This window comes from Electrophorus electricus, chromosome 18, assembly GCF_041902795.1.
Source record: "Electrophorus electricus isolate QZ-2024a chromosome 18, ASM4190279v1, whole genome shotgun sequence".
NCBI classification, from domain to species: Eukaryota; Metazoa; Chordata; class Actinopteri; order Gymnotiformes; family Gymnotidae; genus Electrophorus; species Electrophorus electricus.
In genome coordinates, this window is record NC_137514.1 from 155001 (window position 1) to 176076 (window position 21076).

A 21076-nucleotide genomic window follows, 5' to 3' on the forward strand; every position below is an offset into this window, starting at 1 on the left:
TGAGTTCACAACAGGTTATAGATCTAGAATGAGCTCCAAACAGGTTGCAGATCTAGAATGAGCTCCAAATAGGTTGCAGATCTAGAATGAGCTCCAAACAGGTTGCAGATCTAGAATGAGCTCCAAACAAGTTATAGATCTAAAATGAGCTCCAAACAGGTTTATGGGAAGACATGGGAAGATTTCTGGTTCACATGACTAATGAATCTGCCATGGTGAGATATTAGTATGGTGTCACGTTAATGTCAAAACTAGAGAATGCAAACACACAAGGTGAAAAATATAGGTTTTTTTCAAGTTTTAACATGTATCTAAATATCCCAGACACAAGTGAAAATGTGAAACTCACATGCTCAGAAAGAATAATTTCCTTTATCACAATATCTCGTTCAAAATATTTTTTCCTTCTCAATTTGATAGTTGTCCTCATTAGGGGGATATTTCACAGATTGTTTTTGTGCCTTCTAGATTTGACACATATTAGCCTTGTTCAACTTAACACAGCTCTGTGCAAACCAACTTACCGGCTCAATACAGTACATCCGTCAGTGCCACTGGCACACCACGTTGACGTACGCCATCATGAGAGTGAAGACGTGCTGTTATAATCTCGTGAGAGTGTAGACATATGCCATTATAATCTCGTGAGAGTGAAGACATACCCTGTTATTTACATTTATGGCATTTAGCAGACGCTCTTATCCAGAGTGACTTACAAAAGTGCTTTGTCATTTACTCTTAGAATACATCCTAGTACAGTACAGTAGGTTAGAGTCCAACATACCAATGAACTGCAATAATATATAAATACATGGATCAATGCTGATACCTAGAAGTCCAAATTCCAAATACATAAGGTCTATCTTAAACAATGATAAGTGCAACAAACAATAAGTGCTAGAGTTTGTAAAACAACATAATAAACAATACCCTACAATAAGTACTAATTTAGTCAGTCAATATGAGAGCAGGTTCAGTTGTCCTTTAGTTGTCCATGAGACCTGAAGCAAGGTATTTCAAGCCGAGCCGTACTAGAGGTTCGAAGTACCCGAGGTTCAGATCGGGCTTTGACCACTGACCTCATGTATGAAGGGGCTGGTCCATTTTTGGCTTTGTAGGCAAGCATCAAGGTTTTAAATCTGATGCATGCAGCTAATGGAAGCCAGTGAAGGGAGCGCAGCAGTGGAGTAACTTGTGAACTTCGGAAGATTGAAGACCAGTTGTGCTGCTGCATTCTGGACAAGTTGTAGAGGTTTGATGGCTCTTAGAGGAAGACCAGCAAGTAGTGAGTTGCAGTAGTCTAGCTTTGAGATCACAAGAGACTGCACAAGCACCTGGGTAGCTTCCTGCGAGTGAAAGGACCAAATCCGTCATAAGTTTTAAAGGAGAAATCTTCAAGACCAGGTTAGATTTGAAACATGAGTTGAGAACGACAACTGGTTGTCCAAAGTTATGCCCAGGCTACGGGTAGCTTCACATGGTGATACCAGGGAGTTCTCGAAGGAAACTGTGAGGTCATGGTAAGGGTTGGGAGTACCTGGGATGAACAGAAGCTCAGTTTTACTGGGGTTGAGCTTCAAATGGTGGGCTGTCATTCATGATACAATGTCAGCCAAGCATGCTGAGATACGTCTGGAGACCTGTGTGTCAGAGGGTGGAAAAGAAAGAAATAATTGAGTGTGATCGGCATAGCAGTGGTAGGAGAAACCATGAGCATACAAAGAGAAGAGAAGGGGGCCTAATACTGAGCACTGTGGAACACCAGTGGAGAGTCTACACGGTTTGGATGTGGATCCTCTCTATTTCACCTGATAGGACCATCTCTCCAGATAGGACTGAAAGCATCTCCAAGCAGAGCCAGTCACACCAAGCCTGGAGAGAACAGAGAGAAGAATGTTGTGGTTCACTGTGTCAAAGGCTGCTGAAAGGTCTAGAAGAATCAAGACAGATGACAGTTTGGCAGCTTTAGCAGCATGAAGTTTCTCCGTCACTGCTATTGAGGGCCGTTTCTGTAGAATGTGCCGGTTTGTAGCCAGACTGATTGGGATCATGCAGCTGGTTCTGGGTGAGAAAAAAAGACAATTGATTATAAACTGCTCATTCAAGGGCTTTTGAGAGGAAAGAGAAGTGATACCAGTCTGTAGTTGGTAACGCTGGAGCTGTCAAGTGTGGCCTTCTTGAGGATTGGTACCACCCTGGTGGTTTTGAATGCAGTTGGCACATATCCACAAGATAAGGAGTTGCTGATGATGACAGAGATGAAAGGAAGCAGATCTCTTGCGATTGTCTGGAACAGAGTGGAAGGAATTGGATCCAGCGGACATGTAGTTGGATTGCTGGAAGTCAGGAGTAGAAGAATTCCGTCTGTTGAGAGAAGAGAAAAAGAAGACATACCCTGTTATAATCTCATAAGAGCAAAGACATACGCAGTTATAATCTCATGAGTGTGAAGACATATGCTGTTATAATCAGCGAGTTGGCTACAGGTGTCAGAGATGATGTTCTTTACCTGGCTGTGTGAGTTGAGAGACGGCTTGATGATGACAACAGAGCTTAATCCACAATGGTTAAAATATGCTGACAAACACATACCCCTAAACTAGGTAATGCAGCACACAGGTTATTAAAATATTTTTTTGTGTCAATATTATGCCCACATACCAAATTTTATATTCTTCAAAGTCAAATGTATTTATATAGCACTTTTTACAACAACAGTTGTCACAAAGCAGCTTTACAAATGTCCAATTCCAAGCCCCCAGTGAGCAAGCCAAGGGTGACGGCGGCAAGGAAAAGCTCCCTTGAGCATGAAGAGCATGAAAGGAACCAAAACTCAAAGGGGGGGCCCATCCTCCTCTGGGTGATAACGGACACTACAATAGTAACAATATACAGTGCATCTGGAAAGTATTCACAGCGCTTCACTTTTACCACATTTTGTTATGTTACAGCGTTATTCCAAAATGGATTAAATTAATTTTTTCCCATCAAAATTCTACACACAATACCCCATAATGACAAGGTGAAAAACGTTTGTTTGGAATTTTTGCAAATATATTAAAAAAATAATAAAAAATCACATGTACATAAGTGTTCACAGCCTTTGCCATGACACTCAAAATTGAGCTCAGGTGCATCCTGTTTCCACTGGATTGTATTCAGGTACAGATCAGGGGAAGGGTACAGAAATATTTTTGCAACATTGAAGGTCCCAGTGAGCACAGTGGCCGCCATCATCCATAAATGGAAGAAGTTTGGAACCACCAAATCTGAGTGATCAGGATAGAAGGGCCTTAGTCAGGGAGGTGACCACAAACCCAAGGGTCACTCTAACAGAGCTTGAGCGTTGCTCTTTTGAGAGAGGAAAACCTTCCAGAAGGACAACCATTTCTGCAGCTCTTCACCAATCAGGCCTGTATGGTAGAGTGGCTGGACGGAAGTCACTCCTCAGTAAAAGGCACAGGACAGCCCGCTTGGAGTTTGCTAAAAGGCACCTGAAGGACTCTCAGACCATGGAAAAACAAAATTCTCTGGTCTGATGAAACAAAGATTGAACTCTTTGGCCTGCATGCCAAGTGTCATGTCATCTTGCAGTGCTCATCACCTAGCCAATATCATCCCTACAGTGAAGCATGGTGGTGGCAGCATCATGCTGTGGGGTTGTTTTTCGGCAGCAGGAACTGGGAGACTAGTCAGGGTCAAGGGAAAGTTGAACGCAGCAATGTACAGAGACATCCTTGAAGAAAACCTGCTCCAGAGTGCTCTGGACCTCAGACTGGGGCAAAGGTTCATCTTCCAACAGGACAACGACCCTAAGCACACAGCTAAAATAACAGAGGAGTGGCTTCAGGACAACTCTGTCAATGTTCTTGAGTGGCCCAACCAGAGCCCAGACTTGAACCTGATTGAACATCTCTGGAGAGATCTGAAAATGGGTGTGCCCCGACACTCCCCACCCAACCTGATGGAGCTTGAGAGGTTCTGCAAAGAAGAATAGGAGAAACTGCCCAAAATAGGTGTGCCAAGCATGTTGCATCATACTCAAAAAGACTTGAGGCTGTAATTGCTACGAAAGGTGCTTCAACAAAGTATTGAGCAAAGGCTGTGAACACTTATGTACATGTGATATATATCTATTTTTTGGTTTTTTATTTTTAATAAATTTGCAACAATTCCAAACAAACTTTTTTCACTTTGTCATTATGGGGTATTGTGTGTGTGTGTAATTATATATATATATATATATATATATATATATATACACACACACATTTTTTATATACATTTTATATATATATGTGTGTGTATATATAATGTATGTATGTATATATATATATATATATATATATATATATATATATATGTATGTGTATATGTAGAATTTTGAGGATAAAAAAATAATTTGATCCATTTTGGAATAAGGTTGTAACATAACAAAACGTGGAAAAAGTGAAGCGCTATGAATACTTTGCAGATGTGCTGTAAAGTGAGGAACAGAATAAGTAGAGTAGCAAAAACTAAGCAATGAATGCCCCTTCTGTTGTTCTAGAGTGTACGTGTCCAAAACCTATCTTACACAGGAATGGTTGTCAAGGGCAACGGGAAGTAGTTGGCTGGGGTGGTGGGAGAAGCCATAGCTGCTGAGACGGGTTGAGGCTCAGTAACGAAATCAGGAAAGAAATGCTACATTGTTGTAAGAATCAAGCGAGAGCCAACAGCTCACTTGTGGCATGGCAGGTAAAACTGTCCGGATTCTCAGCTCTCTACTGTACATCCGACTGCTCTCATGGCCACCAAGGCGAGGCGCAGCTCATCATACACAAGCCTTTTGAACTCTGAGGCTGCCGTGAAACCAAGTCTTAGCTTTGCATGAATAACAGGGTAGACGAGATAAAATTACCCTGAGTATGTTTGCCATCCATGCAGTTTTTGGAGGAAGACAGCAATGAAAACACACTTCTGAATAAGACTGGACATGGCAGCATGTTTATTTTGGATGAAGGGAGGAAAGGACTTCACTGCCAACATCATAATCGTAATCCAACTATTTTACAAAAGATTTTCTTTTAAAAATAAGAATTAAAACTGATGCAGTAAAAGAAATGAAAACAGCCCTTCCGCACAAGGGGCCACTGCATGTATAACAAAATCAAACAGTAGCATGGGAGGCTCTTTCAGTAATAATAAACTAAACGCTACACACACTCCTAACAGAAATTTATTCAAAACCAAACTAACTTTCCTGACATAAAAACCTAAACCATACTGTTCGCTTTCAAGTCTCTTTTTAGTATACATTACAGGATTAGTGGCGAGATCACCCTAAAATCCATTTCAAGCAGGACTTGATCCGAATGACATAAAAACACATACAGAGTACTCTGTAAGGTGTGTGTGTTCACAAGTTCTGTTCCTGATCCCTGTACTGCCTTGCCCCACCCCCTACAATCTGCAGGTGTTGGGAGGCTATGGGGGACAGGACAACACACTTTCAGACCTGTCCATCACTCTTGCTCCACCTCTTTACTCCCATTGTCGTGGGCAACAGTGGTCGCCTCCGCGCTTCCTCTTTTCTCCCCATCAGAGCCTCCCTGACTCCGTCCGCTCTCTGTCAGATTCTGCTGTGCTGTCACATTGGTCTCGCACTTCACAACTTCCTGTTGGCCTTGCTCCTGATTGGGTGAGCCCTTGGTGACTTCCTGCAGGTTGTATTTCCTGAAGAGCATGTAGTCCCGCACGACACTGACGCAGCACACGGTCTTTATAATCTCCACAATGATGGTCAGCTCTGGATTGGTCAGGTCCACCTTGTTCTTGGGGTTCATCTTACCTACTAACCCTGAGAGAAAGGAGAGAGGAAGGGAGAGAAAGAGAGATGATGATGATGATGATGAGACATAACCATATAAAATGGGAGTACACAGTGAAAGGAGGGCATTGAGATGAGTGTTCCCCTGGAGGAGATACTGAGACACAGCCCCCACCCCATACCAGCCAGCGCCTTGATGACATCATCTCTGTTGCTGTGACTGTTGTTGCGAGACTTGAAGCTGATCTGGTAGGAGGCCTGCTGAGGTGATTTGAACCATGGCTCTAGGAACGAGCTCATGAACTTCTCCATGTCGTCAGGGAAGGCCCTGCATGTTCCACACACAGGCAACATGCGCATGATCACACGAGACTTCTTCTTCTTTGTCTCACGCAGGTCCTGCAGGATGTGGTGGACCAGCTTCTCTGGGTCTGAAAGACAGAGAGGGACATGTTTCTGAAACAAGATACCCTAATCTGACCAAGCTATAGGGGAAAGGCTCTCACAACTGGATCTGTTGTTTGTGGGGATGTTCTGTTCTGGTTGGTTAGCAGGCTTTCGCCATTACCTGGATAACTTAAACCAAAGTCAAAGAGCAGAAGAGTTATGCAACATTTCTATCAGCACTTTCAATTAAGGGTTTCCATCTCACTGAGAAGTCACTTACCCCACTCGGCTTCTCAAGCAAGGTGACGTTTCTCGCTTAACATACATCTGTGTGCGCATGCATGTCTCTCTCTCTCTCTCTCTCTCTCCCCAATGTTGTGCGTGCGGGTCCCTCTCCCCAATGTTGTGCGTGCGGGTCCCTCTCTCCCCAATGTTGTGCGTGCGGGTCCCTCTCTCCCCCCAATGTTGTGCGTGCGGGTCCCTCTCTCCCCAATGTTGTGCGTGTGTCTCTCCCTCTCCCCAATGTTGTGCGTGCGGGTCCCTCTCTCCCCAATGTTGTGCGTGCGGGTCCCTCTCTCCCCCCAATGTTGTGCGTGCGGGTCCCTCTCTCCCCCCAATGTTGTGCATGCGGGTCCCTCTCTCACCAATGTTGTGTGTGTGTCTCTCTCTCTCACCAATGTTGTGCGTGTGTATGAAGACGACGTTATTGGCGCCACTATCCAGCGCCATAAAGCGGCGCTGGTGGGTGGACGATTTGATCTGCGTCACCTCCTTCTTCAGGGCAGCCTCCACGTCATCCTCCTCTTCCTCACTGGGGCTCTCTTCAGTGTCTGCAAGCTGGGAGAAATTAGATACGTTCCACATATCGTGATATGTCAGACTATGAACATAGTCACTAGGATCCCTGTTTTATCTAGTCAAACAGCATAGTCAACCTTCCAGACAATCACTACGTTCTTCACGAAGTGCTCATGCGTGCCTGGCACTGCGCTAAACACTCACAGTCTAAAGGCTTTAGTAATTACTCAAAAGCAAGGTTAAGGTTCTCTCACGCACGTCCTCGGGGCCGAACAGCTCGTCCGCGTACTCGTTCAGCAGGCTGTAGGCTTCGGATGTGCACTTGCGCTCGTTCATGTTGCACGTGATAAGGATACCTTGCATGCCCACTTCCAGCTCGCGAGAGCCCTTAAACCTTTTATGCCTCAGCCCGCCATAGCGCTTTTTGCTCCTCTTCTTCGCCTCCTGGAGCTCCGACATGTTGACTTGACTTGGTTAACTACCGCTGTGATGCCACACGTGTCCAAAGGCTGCTGCTCCTACAGAACACAAGCCGCCAGCCGCAACACTCTGCTCGGACAGAGAGGCACACCTCCACATGCGTGCGGGGCTTCAAAAACAAACACCGCAACGCCACCACGCCAGCCTGAAGACGCACGCGAGTGTAAGGCGGCGGAGGAACGCTCACTCTTGCTGCTGCGCGAGGTGCGCAATACTTCTACGGTGGGCGAACAAGGACACCCTTCATTGAAAAACGCGTTTTTCCCGGAAGAATAAAAAAAGCACAATGAACAATTAATCGAAAGTGAAGGTAAATTGGAAAATCTATTTGAATTTATTTAGCAAAAAAAGTTATGCCTACGATTTAAATAATTAACCTAAGGTACTTTATTTCATTTAATTCAGTTCATAATATGCAGACTCAAAACATACATGAATAAAACGTACTTTCAAACATAAAAGAGAAATACAAATCAACACAGTTCACAAAATCATTCACACAGCTGCCCCACTGATTCATTATTTTAATACAATTCTAAAAATAAAATTCCCCAACAATTTCTCAAATTGTTCATACCCCCCACCAATTTCAGCAAGACTGATAGGAATTGCTGAAGAGAGACACAAAGAGACAGATAGTAAGAGACAGAGAAGAGCAGCAGTTAAAAGAATTCAGCGGAAGGTTCTGGAAGCTGCTCGGGTGAGGGTGGAGCTTACAGACATGGAGGTTTGTCCCAGTGAGGATTCAATCAATGCTGACTCCCACTTAAAGAAGCCACACCCATTGTGGGGAGTGGGGCCAGCAGCATTGTTCTTACGCACCGTGCAGCTGTAGAATGCTCGGCCATGATTTGGCCCACCATTACACACTGTTAAATGTTTTGCCCTCCGTCCACAATCACACAGTGGAGATGTTATTTTAGCCCTGCCTCTGTGAGGTGGGAGTGACAACCACTTATTGGAGGAAGAAGAGAGAGCTAATTGGTTGGAACAGGAAGAGCTAGATAATTGCTTGACAGAATGGTTAGAGAGAGCCGATTGGTTGACTGAACAAGAGGAGAGTGCTGACTGCATATGAGAACAGACATAATGTGATGATTGGTTCACAGAACAGGATATGTTGGTTGACTTGTTGACAGTAGATGAAAGAAGAGAGGAAGGAACATGGAACAATCCTCTCACTGATGCCCTGGACCTCTCAAAAGACTGATTTGATCGGTCCATGTAGATGGCCAAAGGGATTCTGGGAAATGTAGTTGTAGGGAGCCCTCGGTAAATTAGTGATTTGTATGGATCAAGGAGTGGAAGAGGAGGAGCAAAGGTGGAGGCTGGTCTGGAGGGGTGTGGCCTATCTGTGCTTAGAGGAAGTGGATCTCCTGCAGGGTGAGTAATGACGTTTTCACACAGTACAGATGCTCTCTCATTCAGTTCAGTCTGGCAGGCACACTGGGTTCTGGACAATGTGTGTGTGTTTTTAGAAACATGTGTGCCTGTCCTGGACAGGAATGGCACTGGAAATGATGCGTGCATGGGATTGGTCCCCTGTAACATTTGCTTCATCCTCCAACAGCACATCATCATAGGAACCTGACTCCCCAACCTCCGCCGACAGGAAGCCTTCTGGCCAGTTGCAGCCTGGTGTTTCAGGGTCAGGGGACATGTCTGGGGGTGGAGGGTTATGGGTCAGGTCCAGGGTTGAAGTGTGTGTTGTGGAGGTCATGTTGGAGGTGGAGTGATGCAGGGTCAGACCCAGCTGGGGTGTGTTCACACACACTGGCATAGTGAAGGAGGTTAGCATGGTGCGTGGAGACACTAAACTTTGACATGCAGTCACAGGTGTGGTTGAACTTGAGCTATTGCTGGTCCGGTTTGCTGAGGGTAATGGCTGTTTCTCTCTCTTATCGCTGGCTCCGTTATGGACATTCACATCTCCGTACAGTGGACTGGACTTTAGCTGAGGCTATCAGAAAGGAGAAGAGATGGGGAGAGTTTAACTTTGACTTTGAACTCCTGCCTAGGTAAAGCTGGTCCTGGGTCTGCAGTCACCTGTGTAGGTCTCTGGGGGAATGAAGAGGACCTGAGGGAGACCCACTCACCCTGCTCAGAGACTTGGTGATCTTCATCACACAACAATCCATAATCATACGCCAGGCCAGACGGGCTGTGTTCCGTGCATCATCCAAACCTACACGCACGCGCGCACACACACGTGCACACAACGCGCACACACATGCGCACACACACACATACACACACCACTTGCTTGGAATGATCTCACGTTGCACAAAAATATTATTTTAATGATTTGTAGAATATGTCACAACAAGAATATTGTGTGTGTGTGCGTATCTGTATTGTGTGTGTATGTGTGTGTGTGTGTGTGTGTGTGTGTGTGTGTGTGTGTACACGTGTACCAGAGTGTTCACGTCCAGAGAACTCAATGCCCAAGTCTTGCAGGGCACCGTTGAGGCCTTTAGGTTTACGGCTGTAAAAACCCTGAAGCAAAGAAGCAGCAACTCGACTGACACAGCAGCAAACATGGTGTGTGTCTTGTATAGGAGTGGGCATGAGACAGAGTGTGTTTGCATGTGTATCAGAGTGTGTGTGTGTGTGTGTGTGTGTGTGTGTGTGTGTGCGCGCGCGCAGTTTTACCTTGTACGTGGCTCTAAGGTCGATCCAGCTGTTTAGAACTCCAGGTTTATTGATTTGCTTCCGCTTACATTCATACAGCAAACATACTCCCAAATCCCAATCTGAATTAAAACATACCCCCAAATCCCAGTCTGAATTAAAACATACTACCAAATCCCAGTCTGAATTAAAACATACTCCCAAAACCAAATCTGGATTAAAACATACACCCAAATCCAAATCTGAAATAAAACATACTGCCAAATCCCAGTCTGAATTAAAACATACTCCAAAAACCAAATCTGTATTAAAACATACTCCCAAATCCAAATCTGGATTAAAATATAGCCCCAAATCGCAGTCTGAATTAAAACATACTCCTAAATCCTAATCTGAATTAAAACAGTAGTTAACACACTTCCAGGTTGCAATTTAAGTCACTCCCAGCATATCAGTAAACATTATGACATCAGTAAGCATACTTCAAGATCTCAGTCAGAATCAAAACATCAGTAAACAAACTTCAAGATCTTTGCTAAAGAAATTCAGAATTGTTTTATTTTTTTTACCTGACCAGGTGACAAAAGCACAGAGGTGTGCTGAGGGGACAGAGTGTTTGCTGTCAGTCACAAAGACCATGCCCTTCTCATGCTGCAGCTGATGAAGCCAGCGGACAAATCTGGACAAGCAGATCCTAAGAGGAACCCCTGCTTCAACCTGTGTCTGTGGACCAACCATGTACATTCACAAAAACCTTAGAAACTAAATCCACAAAAAGGCCTCATTTCAACAATTGTGATTACTGTGACACTTTACGGTGTTCAATGTGTATTTCCTGAATAATTGTGATTACCATTGCCATAAAAGACACACACACACACACACACACACACACACACACACACACACACACACAAACACACACAAACAAACACAAACTCACAAATACACCCGTGTAGTTGTGCTCAGATGGGAGCTGTGGAGGGGTGTTTACCTGTGTGATTCCAGTAAGTTCCGTGCAGAAGGCAGAGAGGACTGGATGTTCCTGTGGTTGGACGTAGGAGTGGAACTCTGACTCGATCTCACCACTCGTCGTGTTCATCAACACAGCAGGAAACTCGACTGCACAGGGGTTTCAGAGATCAGAGTAACACACACTGAGATAAACACTCCTCTTACCACACTTATATCACACATTCAAGCTAATACACAACAGGTCTTTGAACAGGAAGTTTCATGGACCACAGTAACACACAGTGAGATACTAAACACTCCTCTTACCACATTGATATACTTCACAGTCAAGCTATTGCACAGCAGAACTGTGAATTTTTTAGGTCATCGTAAAATGCTACGTTCAAATTAACTTCTTGTCAGACACCTGTGATAAACTCAGGTACCAGTCACTGTACTGATTCAGACAGAATTATCCATTGTGTACACATTTTTTCTGATGACATCATATGTTTATCGCAGTGAACTGAGCTGAATTACACTGAGAGATATTCTGTTATTTGGGATACAAAGAAGTGAAATTGTATTACTGATTTCTTGACCATAGTTGTTCTTTTCTCTCCAACAAGTGGATTCAAAGTCGATAACGATCAGGTAGGAGAACAACTGTTCTGTATAAACAAGACAAGGGAAAATGCTGTTAATACATTTTCAGGCAAACAATGTAGTTTCGGCAGGATTGCATAACGGATGTCCTTACTTGAGCCAGGCTTCTTCTCCCCACCTGAAGGCTGACTGCGTTGTCTAATCAGCCCGAGCTCTCTGTGGGAAAGACGAGTCAACTAACAGTGATTATTACCATAGTTATGTATGGTCGGATCATTTATTTCATTATACCTTAAGTTTAAAGTAAATGCCAACATAAATGAGAGTCCAGATCGCCAGCCGACTTACCGAGCCAGTCTCTTTGTTGACATATCTGTCAGCTACAGGCGCATTAAACACATTCATATCATTCAGAAATGTACGAGACCTTTTCTGACTTGTTTATAGATAATCTCTGGTTTAAAAGAAGAGATTTCATTCTTCAAAACGTAATTAAACGTCTTAAACTATATTCACAACGTATCATAGAATAGCTATAAACACCCGCGATAGATTTTTAAAAGTCCCGGTTTGCCTTGCGTCATTTCCGGTGTTCTGGGCTCTACTGTGTTGGTCTGTAGTAAACTAATCAACCCGGAGCGACAGATCGATAAACACATGGACGTGCAGTTCTGCCCGGTAGATACTGTTTATTCTGCTTACTGCTCAAGGCGTCTATAAGTTAGAAAAACAATACAGTAACACGTTTTACTAGTTTGCATGATATCAGAACCTCTAAGTAAAGCAAGGCTATTTACAGCCTGGCTACATAGGTTAGCTAACTAACTAAGGTTAAGTGTATTTTCTGGCGGACAAGCTGCTGCTGCGTGTGTGTGTGTGTGTGTGTGTGTGTGTGTGTGTGTGTGTGTGTGTGAGAGAGAGAGAGAGAGAGAGAGAGAGAGTGTGTGTTACTAATGTCATAAGTGTTTGACTGGGACTGAGTTCACGGACGCTTGAGCATCATGGAAGAATCAGCCAGTTGTAAAAGGAAGCGAGCCGACTCTCCACTGTCCGCCATCGGTAATAAAAAGGAAAAGGTGAGCAATGGACACACGACTTTAAAGCTCGCGTGTGCGGCTGTAGTAGCGACGTCCACGAGCTAACGCGTGTCACGTGCTCCTCGACAGCCGCAGAAGGCGCCTCGCTTTACTCGGCCGCGCGAGCATCGCCGCGAGCCCGTCACCCTGAACGAGCTGACCGCTCTGCTGCTCTACGCCTCACTCGGGAAAAGACACGGCGTGGACAAGCCCAGGTACCCTGCGTCATAGCCCTGTAGGCGCATCGCCGGTTAGCCAGTCCAGACCACAACACCGTGATGAGGAGTTTGTTGTTTTTCCCCGTTTATTACCGCTTTCACCAGTTGGTGCCGGCTCCACCGTCAGGGCAGAGTGGCGCGGGTGCACGTGGTGATCCTGGAGGGTGTCACGCAGCTGCATTTTTACAGATATTACTCCCAGTTCAAACAGCTCAGGAGGTCATACACTGCTGTAAGTGCTCACAAAAACGTCCTATGCTGGCAGTGATTAAACAGTGAGGAAAAAAGATGGTTATGTTGTTACTGAATTTAAATATGATTAAATTGGCAATAATAAATTTACAGATTATGCTTTCTTTTTGATGGTTGTCTGTATATATTTTAACATTCGCCATGTTCTTTCTTTCCATAGAGATGCACTCTAGTGCCCTCCTCGTGTGATCTGGTCTCTACACTCCTCAGTGCTGAACTACCAGATCCTCAGGACTCACATCCAGACATCCAGACTACGACCCCTACAGGTCAGGGGTCACACAGGGTCAGATCTGTTTTATAGTATAAGCATTTAAGAGATTCAAGAATGCAGAGGAATAGCCATCTGTTCCTTGAGATCTACCACTCTGTAGAGTTTAGCTCCAATTCTGGATCCTGGAAATATGTCCTCTTGTAGAGTTTAGCTATAGCCTTTTCCTGAAGATTTACCACCATGCAGATTCTGGGGTTAGGGACACTTCATATGAACATAGGCACAAATGTCTGTCTCTGTGAATCATACAGATTGCACTTTAAAATTCATGGGTGTGTGTGTGTGTTTGGGTGTGGGTGTAGCTGATGTTATATGGCACCCTGTAGCGAGGAGGTATGGCCTGAAGAGGAGAGGATTGAGTAGCTACCTGCTGACTGAGGAGGAGATGATCAGGAAAAACTTTCCAGTCAAGGGTGAGAAAGAGACATTGTAACTACAGTGAGTCATTATAACTCAAGTGAGTGCAGTGAGAGAGAGATTATAATTAGAGTGAGGTTACAGAGAGAAACATAACTACAGTGAGATTACAGAGAGAAACATAACTACAGTGAGATTACAGAGAGTAACTTAACTACAGTGAGGTTACAGAGAAAAACAACTACAGTGAGGTTACAGAGAGAAACGTAACTACAGTGAGATTACAAAGAGAAACGTAACTACAGTGAGGTTACAGAGAGAAACAACTACAGTGAGGTTACAGAGAAACAACTACAGTGAGGTTACAGAGAGTGAGAGGAGTTTCCTGTCATGTTTATAATTACAGCTTCTGCTGCATAATTACATAATTCCTCTTTCACACATTCACAACTGACTTATGAATGCAATATGCAGATTTTGCACACTTGCATCAGCAACACATGTAGTATTACCATGTTATAAATGTTTTATGAAGATAAAGATTTCTCAGTTTTGTGCGCACAATTCCTTGCAGGTGTGCAGGGTTGCGAGGCCTTTGTGTGCACCCAGGCTGATGATCATGTGACTGATAGCAGTCCTCTGTATGGACTGGATTGTGAGATGGTGAGGCCCTGATAATCCTTGGACTACAGTACCCATAATCCATTTGCAGTAAATAGTCATTAGTAAGATGCTACTTTAGTTCCTTTTTGAAATATGTTTTGTGTTGTTTCAGTGTGTGACACAGGCTGGTACTGAGCTAACCCGTGTGGCAGTGGTAGACAGCAGAGGGTGCTGTGTGCTGGATGAACTGGTGAAACCATCCAACCCTATCATCAACTACTGCACCAAGTATAATACACACACACACACACACACACACACACACACACACACACAAATTCAACGATATCATCAAGTATTGCACAAAGTATAACACACACACAACCCTGTCCTCAACTACTGCAGTCTTAAAAAGTTGCAAGATTGGCAATGTAATTATTTATCATCTACCTGAAATTAGAATACCACTCTAACCAAGATTGTTTTAAGGCATTCTAAGGAGGTCCATCACAAAAAGTTAATATATATATCATATATTATCATATATTATGATATATATTATGATATATTATCATATATTATTATCATATATTATGATATATATATATAATATATGATATATGATATATATATATATATATATATATATATATATATATATATATATATATATATATATATATATATATATGATATCATATATTATATATCATAATTTCTTCTCATCATGTGGCACCATGGACCTATGAAAAATGAATAGATAATGCATATTGATAGATTTTATGAATAAATTCATGTGGAAGTGTCTTTTGTCATTGGGATGTGCATGGAAAATTTCAGTTGTCCTGATGGAATTTAGAGTTATAGTTCATACAGTCATAGTAATATTAACAAGCTGCTGGAAGGTTCCTACATTACAATTTGTAGATTTATGACACTTTATGATGTCCTGGTAAAGGGAGCAGTAAGTCAGATGGTCAGGCAGGAGTGATAAGCCCTGAGCTATTGACGTTTTATGGTTGTTGTTGCTAGACATCTTGAGCCACAGGGGTCCTGGTTCCTGTCTGTGGGCAGGACTTGAGACAGTTCAACCTTATCAAACCAGTTAATCAGAGGAATAAGATGTCGTCTATCTTCACTACAGATTCTCAGGCATCACCCAGGCTATTCTAAAGCCAGTAACCACTCGCCTCCAAGATGTCCAAACAAAACTCGTGGAACTTTTGCCACGGGATGCGGTCCTGGTTGGCCACTCCCTCGATAGCGACCTCCGTGCCCTGAAGGTGAGCTTCTAAGTGTTACCAGATCAGTTCCTTGTGTTCCTGTGACTGTCACGCAGCCATATGGTGTGTGAACCTGCACGTTTGAGCCTCTTCATTTAGTAGTTTGTGTGTGTGTGTGTGTGTGTGTGTGTGTGTGTTTCTGTGTGTCTGTATTTACCAGATGATCCACCCTCATGTGATAGACTCTTCTCTTCTCTACCGCAGAGAGTTTGGGCAGAGATTCAAACTGAAGTATTTAGCCCAGGTCATTTTAAAGTAAGTATTACGCCTGCACACATATTTACACACACACCACATACCATACATACAGAGAATAAGTTTGGTTCATACTGAATTTGTTTAGTATATTGTGTAGTAGGAAAAAAAAACATTATTTATTTATAACTGCTTATTTAAAAATTTAGAGTGCGTGTCAGGAGGGTGATTCAGACTGAGGAGAGGACAGGTCATGACCCCTGTGTGTGTGTGTGTGTGTGTGTGTGTGTGTGTGTGTGTGTGTGTGTGTGTGTGTGTGTGTGTGTGTGTGTGTGTGCGCGTGAGGAGAGAGATTCAGACTGAGGAGAGGACAGGTCATGACCCCTGTGAAGATGCTTGTGCTGCTCTGCAGGTGGTTCAGTACTTCATCAGCAAGGGACCACGACAAGTAAAGAACTACACTACCCACAATACCACAAACAGTTTTACACTTAAACACTAAACAACACACTAAAATCTCTCTCTCTCAGGTTCTTCACTACCATCTGGAGGATCTATGGGGAGTGATTCCCAGACCCCAGCAGGCTTTAAACGAATCACTACACAATCACACAATAAGGTGCATCTCTAAAACTCTCCCCTCTCTGTAACGTGTGTCTCCATAATGCCCCTCTGGAAACAAACACTCAGCAACAGTTCCCCCTTCTCCTCCACTCATAGCCCTCTCAGGTTTGGACAGGCCTTGCATAAGGATGGCCAATCAGTTCTTCTTCTGGGCAAATCAGCCAAGAGTGACAACCTGACCTCCAGTCAGGTGTGGCGCAGACATAGCTGCAACACAGATAAGGAGGTGGGTCTCTCTGGAGCAGTTAAGTTCATTATTTATTTAAATGTATTTAACTTATTGGCATGTTGATTTTTCTTCTTGTTTTTGATCATTTAGTTTACTATTGAGCATTTAAAACACATTGATCAATAGTAAACTAAACGATCAATAGTGTGTCCCCCTTTTTCTTTGTATCTCCCTCTCCCTATCTCTCTCTTTTTCTCTCCCTGAAGTGTGTGTGTGTGTTTAGGCGGATTGCTCAGACTTATTCTCTCAGTGTGATTCAGTTCTCCTCACTCAGTGACGTCCTTAACCAATCTACAGAAGAAAGAAAAGACAGTCACCTCCAGCAGGTACACGGTGTGTGTGTATGTGTGTGTTTAAAATGTCGAGCAGGCTAGGCCAGGTGTGTGTGTTGTTCGGGGGTCTTTTACTGTGTATGTGTTTAAGATGTTGGACAGGCTGGAGCAGATGTGTGTGTTGTTCTTGGGTCCTTTACCACGTGACTACACAGAAAGGAACCTCCACACTCTGCTCAGACATTATGGAGGCTTGCGGAAAATCAGACTTGTGCAGACAACACACGGGGTGAGTACTTATACACATACACACAAACACAAACAGGGTGAGTGCCTATACACATGTGCACTTGTCAGCTTTCACACATACTTTTTCTCTATAAAACATGACATAATTCCTTCCAATAAAAAATGTGACAAATTATAATAAAGTAAAATCATACCTCTCTCTCTATATGTGTGTCTCTCTGCATGTCTCTTTCTTTCATCTGACACTTTTATCCAAAGTGACTTACAATTATGACTGAGTACAACTTGAGCAATTGAGGGTTAAGGGCCTTGCTCAGTGGCTCAACAGTGGCAACTTGGCAGTGGTGGGGCTTGAACCAGCAACCTTCCGAGTACAAGTGCAGTACCTTCACCACTGAGTTACCACTGCCTTGCTCTTTATTTATGTCTCTCTAGCTTTATGCACGGGTTGAGTTTAAGCATTTGGAAGGAGCTGAGCTTGCTTTGCACTCTCTCAATGGACACCAAAAACTCAATCAAATGATAAAGGTAGGAAATACACACATATACACACGCGCACACACGCACACACACACACACACACACACATATATACACACATACACACAGTGATGTTTTAATGTTGTGGTAACACTGTTAATGTTATGGAAACGTTAATGTTATTGGTCTGTTAACATGTTGATGTGTTGATGTTATTGGTAATGTGTGCTGATGTTATTGGTAATGTGTTTTGACATTAATGTGTTTACACATTAATTTATGTTGACGTTAGTGTTAATGGTGTGTTAATGTGTGTTGACATTAATGGTAAAGTTTGTTGATGTTAATGTGTGTTTATTTTAATGTTAAAGATGTATTATCGTTAATGTTAGTGATATATTTGTGTTAATGGTGATATGTTTTGACATTAAAAGTAAAATGTGTCAGCGTTAATGTGTGTAAATGTTAACGTGTGTTAATGTGTGCTGACGTGTAGGCGCAGCGTCCGCTCACTGAGGCCACCCTGGATTTGGAAGCTTCTCTGGCTGAGCTACAGCGCGACGTGATGAATGGTCACATGATCTATGTGGGTGGGATTTCCCCCCATCATCATTCCTATGGTGATCTGTTCCAGGTCTTCAGTTCATTTGGCCCCATTGACAGTATTGTCACACCGGCAAAGAACTCTGGGAAATGTAGGAGGCATGCACACATCGGTAAGATGATCTTCAGATTAATTGCATGGCATGTATCTCACAATCTCTCAAAATGAACAAAGGTAATTTCATGATGAGTATGTAGTATTTCCCTTAAGAGTTTTGAGTATTTCAACTTTTACAGTTAGAGACACCCCCCCCCCCCCCCAGGTTACATTACATGTACATTTACAGAATTTAGCATACACTCTTGTCCAGAGTGACTTACAGTCTTGTCTCCATGGAAGTATCCTTATGCCAGTTTACCAGCCCCGAGTCTAAGGACACCATTAAGACAGAATGCTTCAAGGGGGAAACCACACAAAAAAGTGCTTTTCATTTAGAGAAGTAAGTGAAGGAATCCTAATTGTTTTAGTGCAATGAAGCAAAGAAGTGTGTGTGTGTGTGTGTGTGTGTGTGTGTGTGTGTCCAGAGTTTGTCAGTGCTGAGAGTGTACTGGTTGCTGTCAGATCTCAGGCAGAGATTGGAAACAGGAAGCTTAGTGTGTGTCATGCACTCACGCCCCCACATATGCACACATGGACACACACACACCCTGTCTCCATTGTTATGGGCGGAGAAACGGATGATCCAAGGGAGGGCGATGGTAGGGAGCTGGAGTCCTCTGGGCTCACCTGTACACAGGTGAGCAGATATCAAGCACTGCAACCTGATCCCAGGTCAGTTTTACACTGCATGGATAGTACCAGCGCTGCTCAACATACTGATAATTCAGATAATGTCGTGTTTTAAGGTTTCAGATGCAAATAAAGCATTAACCTTTAAATAAACAAAATAGACACAAAAGAACATACACAGATAAGTCAGTTGACTCTACTGTAGTAGATGGTAGCATGCTGTTGTTTTGGCAGATGCTGGCTGTTTTTTAACCTGTTTTATGGGGGGGGGGTTTTGTAGGATGGGGAGATGGAGCGTGTGATGAGGACATTGGACAGGAATGTGGGGAAGATGTTTAAGGCACTGGAAGACAAAACCCTGAGCATTGTAATTCTGCCAGGATGCAGGAGGTAGAGCAGCACTAAACCACTCTACCAGACAACAGATGATAGAGCAGCAATGAACCACTCGACCAGACAGAAGGAGATTAGAACAGCACTAAAACACTCTACCAGACAAGATGATGGAGCAGAATTAAACTACTCTACCAGAAAACAGATGATAGAGCAGCACTGATCCACTCTACCAGACAGCAGGCGGTAGCAGGGGAAAAATGGAGGAAGGCCCTGAATCCAAGCCTGTTTTATACAACACTGCTGTGTATTTTTTAAAATCTCTAACAGGTCTCTCCCTGTTTTTGTGTGTTTCTCCAGGGGCAGTGTGGAATATTCTGGTCTCTGTTTCATTGAGGTGAAGCAGGTGTGAGTGGAGTCTCACCCAGTGCTGCTGTTATTCACCTCTCAGAAAGGTCAGATGACACATTTTCCCGGGCTGTCTTGAGGGCTGCCATGGTAACGAAGAATGCATGGAAGGCCTTCCTTTAGATGTTTGTTTTTAAATGAGGATGATTTTACTAATGACACTTTGTTTACTGTCTTGGACCAAATACCCCACAAAATAAGATTACATCCAGAGCAGCTCCAAGTTCATGTTTTACTATCAAAGTTAAAGACATTGTAATGCATTTGTTACCTTTTGCTAGTAAAATTTAAAATTGGTCTCTTATAGTAGAGATGTGTCTCCCTGCTAAAGTTGTTAAAGATGTGATATATGGGATTTATTTACTATGATGCTCTAGAGAAGAGAAGTCATGTGTCAGATTTAGAGCCAACCTCAGCGAAGAGGGAGTGTTCACATCTGAGCAGGTGGGGCAACTGACACCTCTCCGGAGAGTGGGGTGGGGTCCAGTGAAATCTATCCACACTTTCAGGACCACTACACAGGCGTCACTGCTGGATGTTTGGCGTAACAAACGTGTTCACACTCAATTTGTTTCTCTGCCTACATAACAGATCCCAGTTTTTATTTCAAAGCATTTCAGATTTCATGTGGGCTCATGCCCTTCTTAGAGATTGTCTTTGCTGTTTCAGCTGTTGTTCAGAATGAGGCTTGCGCTGTCTTGTACAGCACTGTGTGCCCGAGGACGTTTTGACATACAGTTGTGTTTAAAATAATAGCAGTGTGCTGAGAATCCTTATAATCCGAGTAATGCTCAGAATCCTTATAATAGTTTTTATTTCCAGGCATTGGGAACACTGCACACTATATTCTAAATCAAAACGAAGAAAAATGTATGAATTTTTAAATTATTTTACAGAAAATTAAGAAAAATGAATATTGGGCTGTTAAAAAATAGCATTCTGCATTTTTCTTCACAAACTCAAATATTTGCTGTATAAACTGAAAAATCTTTAGGATTCAGCGTTGCTGTGAATCACTAAACTAATATTTAGTTGTATAACCACTGTTTCTGAGAACAGTGTTCTGCTTCACATCTGTGTTGCATGGAGTCGACCAACTTCTGGCACCTGTGAACAGGTATTCCAGCCGACGATGATTTGACAGCTTTCCACAATTCCTCTGCATTTCTTGGTTTTGTCTCAGAAACAGCATTTTTGATGTCCCCCCACAAGTTTTCTATCGGAT

The 21076-nt window shown here is 43.2% G+C and overlaps 3 protein-coding genes across 7 annotated transcripts; 1 reads left to right on the forward strand and 2 right to left on the reverse strand.

The window, feature by feature from the left end:
• Positions 1-4964: 4964 nt before the first annotated feature.
• On the reverse strand, positions 4965-7689 carry thumpd1 (THUMP domain containing 1). Of its 2 annotated transcripts, none has more exons than XM_081701648.1 (4): positions 7253-7689; positions 6841-7033; positions 5992-6240; positions 4965-5839 (listed from the first exon to the last, which is right to left on the reverse strand). In XM_081701648.1, exons 1-4 carry the CDS (start codon positions 7451-7453, stop codon positions 5505-5507), a joined length of 978 nt encoding a protein of 325 aa, XP_081557774.1. In that variant the 5' UTR covers positions 7454-7689; the 3' UTR covers positions 4965-5504. The 2 variants fall into 2 exon arrangements, with proteins under 2 accessions (XP_081557774.1, XP_026887696.2); XM_027031895.3 differs by having other exon boundaries at positions 6871-7033; positions 7253-7688.
• A 1259-nt stretch (positions 7690-8948) lies between these two features.
• On the reverse strand, positions 8949-12163 carry LOC113591417 (ERI1 exoribonuclease 2). The gene is made up of 9 exons (XM_081701209.1): positions 12014-12163; positions 11820-11881; positions 11650-11730; positions 11100-11227; positions 10675-10828; positions 10127-10227; positions 9889-9970; positions 9571-9659; positions 8949-9434 (listed from the first exon to the last, which is right to left on the reverse strand). Exons 1-9 carry the CDS (start codon positions 12034-12036, stop codon positions 8949-8951), a joined length of 1206 nt encoding a protein of 401 aa, XP_081557335.1. The 5' UTR covers positions 12037-12163.
• A 147-nt stretch (positions 12164-12310) lies between these two features.
• Positions 12311-20155, forward strand: rexo5 (RNA exonuclease 5). Of its 4 annotated transcripts, none has more exons than XR_014118223.1 (19): positions 12311-12741; positions 12832-12956; positions 13065-13191; positions 13372-13480; positions 13788-13898; positions 14417-14505; positions 14618-14733; positions 15590-15728; positions 15889-15983; positions 16269-16371; positions 16454-16542; positions 16644-16773; positions 16983-17102; positions 17200-17337; positions 17733-17825; positions 18274-18493; positions 18906-19152; positions 19391-19500; positions 19804-20155. XR_014118223.1 is itself a non-coding variant. In XM_027031897.3 (19 exons), the coding sequence occupies exons 1-19, from the start codon at positions 12667-12669 to the stop codon at positions 19853-19855; spliced, it is 2253 nt and encodes a 750-aa protein (XP_026887698.2). In that variant the 5' UTR covers positions 12313-12666; the 3' UTR covers positions 19856-20155. The 4 variants fall into 4 exon arrangements, 2 of the variants coding, with proteins under 2 accessions (XP_026887698.2, XP_026887700.2); XM_027031897.3 differs by having other exon boundaries at positions 12313-12741; positions 18906-19117; XR_014118224.1 differs by lacking the exon at positions 18906-19152 and having other exon boundaries at positions 12312-12741.
• The last annotated feature ends 921 nt before the right edge of the window (positions 20156-21076 follow it).